This window comes from Montipora foliosa, chromosome 8 (assembly GCF_036669935.1).
Source record: "Montipora foliosa isolate CH-2021 chromosome 8, ASM3666993v2, whole genome shotgun sequence".
NCBI classification, from domain to species: Eukaryota; Metazoa; Cnidaria; class Anthozoa; order Scleractinia; family Acroporidae; genus Montipora; species Montipora foliosa.
The window spans coordinates 37,715,159-37,722,658 of NC_090876.1; the positions used below are offsets into that span (position 1 = coordinate 37,715,159).

General features: G+C 39.1%; 1 protein-coding gene across 2 annotated transcripts in view; it reads left to right on the forward strand.

Moving 5' to 3' along the window:
- The first annotated feature begins 562 nt into the window (after nucleotides 1–562).
- The window catches only part of LOC137967578 (uncharacterized), a 7,854-nt gene continuing 916 nt past the window's right edge, over nucleotides 563–7,500 (forward strand). The window contains exons 1-3 of one of the 2 annotated variants that reach the window (XM_068814089.1): nucleotides 563–718; nucleotides 2,727–2,807; nucleotides 6,112–7,500. The exon at nucleotides 6,112–7,500 is cut by the window's right edge and continues 916 nt beyond it. In XM_068814089.1, the coding sequence (XP_068670190.1) occupies nucleotides 6,155–7,500 (1,346 nt within the window). In that variant the 5' untranslated portion in view covers nucleotides 563–718; nucleotides 2,727–2,807; nucleotides 6,112–6,154. The remainder of the gene's footprint in view (nucleotides 719–2,726; nucleotides 2,808–6,111) is intronic. The other variant, XM_068814090.1, reaches the window with a different exon arrangement.

Below are 7,500 nucleotides of genomic sequence, written 5' to 3' on the forward strand. Positions count from 1 at the left end.
AAACAGTGCTTCCTAATGGCGAGTATTTACTCAATGCCAAATGAACACACTAATTCGGTTGATAAATGCTTAGCACAATGGCCGCTTGAACACACTGGTTCGATTCACAAAATGTTTGGCACAATGGCCAATGGAACACACTTGTTTGATTCACAATGTTTTGGGACAACTGATGGCTCGCAAGAAACAGGGTGATTGCAGTATTCGGTCTATGCAATAATGATTATAGTGGAACACACAAGAACCAAGTAAGATCTAGAAATAACGTAGAAAATTCTCCTTACCTTTAAAGATTGCAGTTCTCAAAGAAAAATCATCCGTCCACTTCATGAAATACTTTCAGATCTGAGGTTCAATACTGTGTCAATATATGGGGGGGGGGGGGGAGGGGAGGGGAAGGGATATTTTCAAAATATTGCACCTTATTGTACTCAAAAGATAGCCCACTAGCCATCCCGCTTTGGTGAGTTTCATGTAAAGGCAGGCAATGTTTTAATTAACCCTCCTTGCTGGGTAACTCGGTCAGCCAGGGCATCATCCCTCCATGTAAATAGGCCCTTAGACAGAGTAGAATTCAGGGTACCACGTGACTTCCATATAGACAGTATAACTAGCATATGACACGAACGTGATTTCCACTCCTACTTCATGCTGGTCGATGTCTGATGAACTTCGCGTGATATTTACAAGGTGGTTTTAACTACCACTATACAGGAAGGTAAGGCTGTTTTTTACATCCCAGAATTTCTTAAAGAACCCCCCTCTTCGGTTTGATGTCCTTAAAAAATTTTGATGTGGTATAGCAAATGCGTACGACGCAATGAAATTTTTAGGGTGAATCGTGCGTGTAACTTCGTGAATGCAGATGATGATATGTTATGGCTTGGTGGAAAAGACAGGACACTGAGTGCCTCGCGCCCCGTCTTTTCCACCAAACTATATGATACGGAATTTTGTGATGTTATGGAGTTGATTGGTACGTTTTCTGCGCATCTTATGGACTTGAAATGGTTGTCAAGATGTTCTTCATGGTTAACAGTGCGGGGGATATCATTTTGGGCTAAATTATCGAATATAGGGGCCACTTATTTGCATATCATTAAATGACAAAAGCTCCTGTTGTTGTGTGTTTCGTTGTACAAAAGATACCAACTAATTTGCATGTGTCGGCCTGTCTGGCTCTAAATTCTACAGTTAGTCCGATCTGCGTGAAGGTAAGCCCTGATTCAGCAAAGAATTCCTGTGACGTCCAAACACAATGCGAATGAAAAAAACTGTCTTGGATTTTATAACTTCCACAAAAAGTGAGCCAAATGTGTTATAACATTTTCAATGAGATAGCTTAAAGTTTGTATAAAGGGAAGTTCCTTCTGGTAGGCTTCAAGAAGTTGTTGATTTTGTTTTTCAAAAGCATTTTGCCACGCTTCAACTATGTCGTTTCACATTGGTAAAAAAACTGACGGGTGAATTCATGCATGTAAATGAACTCTGATTAAATAGAAAATTCTCTTATGTGAAAAAGAAGCAAGGGTGCTGTTTGACTGGCTAATATACAACAGGCCACATGCCTGCTTTGTGTGACTGAAAAGTCAACATTTAAGATACTGCGTTGAAAGTGTTTGAAAACAATAATTGGTTCATTTGAAGATTATTGGGAAGTTTGAAACGTCAGGAAAGAGAAGAAATGAAGTCAGCTCTTCAAACATCCTACGTGCTTCAAATCTCAATAACACAAGTTGTTGCAGCTCCCAACAGGCAAATACAATTTCCGCTTTGAGGAGAACATGCCACGTGCCATGGGTCAAAAACTCACTAACTCGCATAACTCTAAAGGGTGAATAAAACTCATTAACTCCCTAGGAAAACGACAACTTGAGCTTTTGACTTACATGCGATTAGGCTGTGCACCTTGAAATCGAAGTCTCCACCATTTGTCAACTGACACTGTATTTTTGGTTTGCATCCACGTGATGACACGGCCATGTTGGTGTACAAAACAATAGAAACTGTCACCACAAGTTTTGCTTAATAATATAGTCAAATTCCCAAAAGACATTTTATTGCATCGTTCTGTACACTAACATGGTCGAGTGACGTCAGATGCAAACCATCAATCGTACATTTTGTCAAATATCTTGACTCTGTAGCTTTGGAACAGGCCGGATAATCAGGGCTTGAGGTTTTAAAAAATCCAGTCAAAATTTTCAAACAAGACTTGAAAATTTAGTCGCCAATTTGCGACTCATCTAGATATTTTGGTCGCAAATGGGAAAACTCAGTCACAAATGCGACTGTAATGGTTACAATTTCGAGCCTTGATAATGTTCAACTGACTTTACCTTTGCTTTCTCTTATTTTGAGGTGTTTATATTTGCAATATTTTAGTTGTCATCTGAGTTTGTGCCACGTACGTTTCTTTATTAATCAGCCATGGTATTCGAAAAATAGCTCTAACAGTAATGACATTTTATGACATTTTTCTTTTTTATTTCATTATTCTGTATTCAATCAGTGATCATTGGTAAAAACCTCTTAGGTCTTTTCAGAATGATCTCTCTATACTGTCTGCCCACATAACTAATTGATTTATGTCATACCAATGTCATACAACAGAATAAAATTGAAAGATTCTTGAGTTATCATTAAGACCCCATTAAGGGTGCTTGAAGAACTCAAGTGATTTAACATGAATAAATTAAAAGTAGTTTCATTAATCTTATCCACAGATTATGGAATGGAGCCAAGGTGATTCTGAAGATTGTTTGTAAAGGCTTCCCGAGACTTCAATAATGTCAAAGGGAACTACTGTAAGTTTCTTGAAATGTTTAGAGGGTTCGTGCTATGGTTTCAGTGCAGCTCTTTCACACACATCAACTAACTGCAGACAGTACTGCTTCGGCCTTATAAAGCCACCCCAGATGTCCCACACATGTGGTACATCTAAGCCATGCCAGAGTGCTCAAACTAGCGAGCTAGTGAGCATGCGCAATTGCTAGCGGCAATGACTCATCCCAGTAGAGTGCTCAATTTGGACATAAAAGCAAAAGCTTTGTAATGCCAAAGACCTATATATATATATATATATATATATATATATATATATAAAGTAAGTAAAGACACAAGGCAAAGATCAGCTGTTGCTACTCTGAGTATATATATATATATGATGAGGCCCGGAAGGCCGAAACAGTACTGTCTGCAGTTAGTTATGTATGTATGTATGTATGTATGTATGTATGTATGTATGTATGTATGTATGTATGTATGTATGTATGTATGTATATACAAACAAACACTGGATATGTGACCGATTTTTCCTCAAGAGTGCTCGACAATATTGGAGCTTCGTCTAGTAAGAGAAAGTGAACTAGTTTTCGTTCATATATTCGATCTACAGATCTGTTTCGTGGGAGTGTATCCCACTCGTCAGGACCTAGATGACAATGTTAATTCGTGGGTTTTTATATACCATTCCCTTGAAATTACAATAATTAGGTGTTTTTTAGTAAAAATTTGTTTGCATGCCTACAAGTGTTCGCAAGTTCTGTTCTTTTGTTGAGGGTGGCAAGCTCTTGTTTACATATAATGTAGAACTTTTCTAGCGTGCACAATTTGCATCTTTTGGTTGCATTAGAGTATGCCTGAGTATACAGCAACCAAACTGAGCTCAGCAAGCATGTGTGGCAGTTAAAGGAAGCGGGAGTAGATTACACGATCAGATGGAAAATTCTTGAAAGGCATAGGCATAGGCATAGGCATAGGCATACCTCTAATGCAACCAAAAGATGCAAATTGTGCACGCTAGAAAAGTTCTACATTATATGTAAACAAGAGCTTGCCACCCTCAACAAAAGAACAGAACTTGCGAACACTTGTAGGCATGCAAACAAATTTTTACTAAAAAACACCTAATTATTGTAATTTCAAGGGAATGGTATATAAAAACCCACGAATTAACATTGTCATTTAGGTCCTGACGAGTGGGATACACTCCCACGAAACAGATCTGTAGATCGAATATATGAACGAAAACTAGTTCACTTTCTCTTACTAGACGAAGCTCCAATATTGTCGAGCACTCTTGAGGAAAAATCGGGTGACATATCCAGTGTTTGTATATATATATATATATATATATATATATATATATATATACAGCTGTATATATAATTTCCTCAACAACTTTTTCACTGCCATAAAGTCACACAATTTGAACTCTTCTGAATGAGAAAAAAGGAGAATGATTGAGTGTCAAGTTGTTTGCAAAACTACAGGCGCCCCAAGCTCAATGTGAGCATAGCCGACAAAAATATAAGGATCTGTATGGGAATTGTGATAAACAGCTTAAGAAGAAGATTATATGAAAAAAAATTCAATTAAAAAGCCTAACCTTATTGCCATTGTGGATAGCTTCCTTCCTGTGTGGTTATTTTCCACATCCAACGCGATTTGAGCCATTTTATAATTTCTGGGTTGTCAACGGTTACAATAAAATCCCAAGGCAGGAGACCACATTCTCAGTAGCCACCAATTTGAGTCAAATATTCCACAGTTAGCCCAAGCTCGATGTTTGAGTATCTGTACTGAACTACATCATACATGTTGTACAAGAGTAAAAATATAAGGATTTGTATGGGGAAAACGGTTTTTCTCAAAATTTAAAAAAATATTAAGGATTTAAAATAAATTGCCTCAGTCTTGTGTTTCTTTTTCTCTGGAACAGTTTCTGGGTCGATTAAGAGCGATTTAGTCGGTGGTTGGTTCCTATTCTTTTCCCTCTATATATTCTTTCCCAAAGGTTGGGCACTGAGACGAAGCCTCCGAATGGAATCATCAACGGAAAAGGGCCATAAAGTCGCTCCCAAGTCTTCGATCGCCTCTAAATTCCACGTACATTACGGACGATACCTTCGCTACCCATTCGCCTTCTTCATTCGAGCCGCTTGTACACCGAGAAGGAATTAAGGCCCGCAAAACTCTGCAAACACTTACTTCGAAAGCCACCGAATTCGGCTTTATTCCAAACCTCCGTTACCGAACCGTTGAAAGGCTAAGCCTGCTTAGTCTTCCAACGGTTCGGTAACGCTGATTTCGAAAGAGTAGGGTTCGGAGTTCCCGGTGTTGTGGTCTAGTCTTTCTCTCTAGCGAAATGTGGCCGGCTTGGCGTGATGTTCCAGAAAGGCTTGTGGTGTATGAAGTCACATACGAAAAAAAAAAAAAAACCAGCTACAAAGGGACTTTACCGAGTGCTAGATCATGGAGATGTAGATGTATAATACAGTTCTTAAAACGAACTCGGTGACCCCCATTTTTTATTGCTGGAAAGTCATCACAAGACCAAGATAAAACTTTCGGCAAATTTTAACAAAATTCTGTACAGCAGATTCAGAGCCACTAAAATATGTAATTTTTTCAAGGTGGCTTTGATTCTGCAGTAAATATTTGTTTTAAACTCTGCAGAAAGTTTCATCTTAGCCTTCTGATCACTTTCCAGCAACAAAAAATGGGGGTCACCGAGTTAATTTTGATAGATGTGAGTAACCGAAGCCAAAATAAAGGGTGTTTTTGCTGGGCTTTTCTGTTGCCAAGGTAACTTATTACGTCACAAAAAATGACCGCGTCTTGTTTGTAATCTGTGTTTCATATGGTACCATAACATTGCTGTTGTGTGGTACATTGTTGTAGTGCCAATCCTTCTAAAGACAGTCTCTCTTAAAAAGTGTTGAAACTGGTTTGAGCCACCTTAAATTCAACCTCCAACCCTTCCTCTTAAGTTTCGGTGAAGATTCTGGACTGTGACCTAAATGACTTCTTCTCAATTACTTTCAATGTAAGTTTAACCTTTTCTTTAACTGACAAACACCCTATATAATGCAAGGAGAAAAGAAAGGTCTATTCATTCGGTAAATGTCTATTAGTATCACCCAACTAGTGGACCAATGCAAATCCTGCATTTTGGGGGCCAACGGGTCAATAGCCCATTCGGCTTCGCCTCATGCCCTTGCGGGCTACGGGTCTAATTGTTAATTAATGGTTTGTTACCTAAAAATCATAGTTGTGGGGAGGAAATGTTCCAGTCTTATTACTTATCAGTGTCAATTTTCATTCCAGTTTGCGGTAGAGTTTTGATGTTGTATCTTGGAATACGCAAGAAATGACACTCGCAAAATTTCTGGAACATGTTGAAAAGAATAAATGTGACCTGTGTTTCGACCCTGTAACCATCAATCACATCTACAGAGCAACAAATCTGATTGTGCAGCACGTGGTGGATTACATAGGGAGACTTAAGTCACACCTTACAGTTAAGGAAGTCCTAAGTATTGGCAGTTTTCCAGAGGGAACTAAGATTGCTTGTCCAAATGAGTTTGACTTCATGGCATGTTTTGATTTTCTTTCTTGGAGGGAAACTGTACGGATAGAGGGTACCGAAGGGTGTCAGCCAGGCTACATGGTGGCTTTCCTCAATAGTCATGATGATTCCATGTCGGACATGACCAGAGAGCTCTACGAGGGCGTTTGCTGCATCCACCACCAAGGGCTTCGTGCAGAGTACGAGAGCGCTCTCAAGGAGATTACAAAATCACTGTCAATGAAGAAAATTGTGACACCACATGGTATCCTGGTCATAAAGGATTCACAGTTTCTAACCCTAAGACTGGAGTGGCGTAGGTTCAAGGTTGAGTACAATGGATCTGAAATATACAATGGACTTTGTGAAGGAGATATGCCATTTGAGACATCCTCTTCTTTACTGAAAATTGATGTTGATATTATGCCAGCGGTTTCTGTGGAGGACTTTTCTCTTCTAAGCGACCTTCATGGGTTCCCTAGGCACATAACTGGAATAATAGAAAACCCAAAGTTTCATCTGGTGTGCAAAGTATCTGGCCAGTCACCAAATGCACCCTATCTTCATATTTCGCATGCTCCCACGGAGGTTTTCCTTGTGAACCATCTGCACCCAATCCATAAAGCATGCTACAAAGTACTGAAATATCTTTTAACACGTGGCACGCATATCAACCAAGTAGGAGGGGCCATTAACTTGTCATCCTACGTGTTTAAAACTGCGGTACTTTACCATGAATTTGACAAACTGTGCACAGGACCTCCTGACATTGTGAAATGTTGCACAGAGATTATATCTTACATAAGAGACATCTTAAGGAAGGGCGTTTTCCCCTCATTCCTGATGAGATCGATTAATGTGTGGGGTCAGTGTTATACACTCCCTGATATATTTCACTGGACGCTAAGAAATCTGGATCCAGAAATTTGTTCTTTTGACTGGTGTTTAGTTCTGTGGTTTCAATTTTTGAGGCAATGTCTTGCCAAGGCGCTGAAAATATTTCAGAAAGTAGAACTGCAATTACAAGTTATTGAGGAAGAATCCAACAGCACTTCACTTGATAATTCTTTTTCAAACTCCTTGTCTCGGACTCAGTTGTTAGTGGAATATATTCCAAATAGGTATGATCCATTTTTAGATGAGTTCGC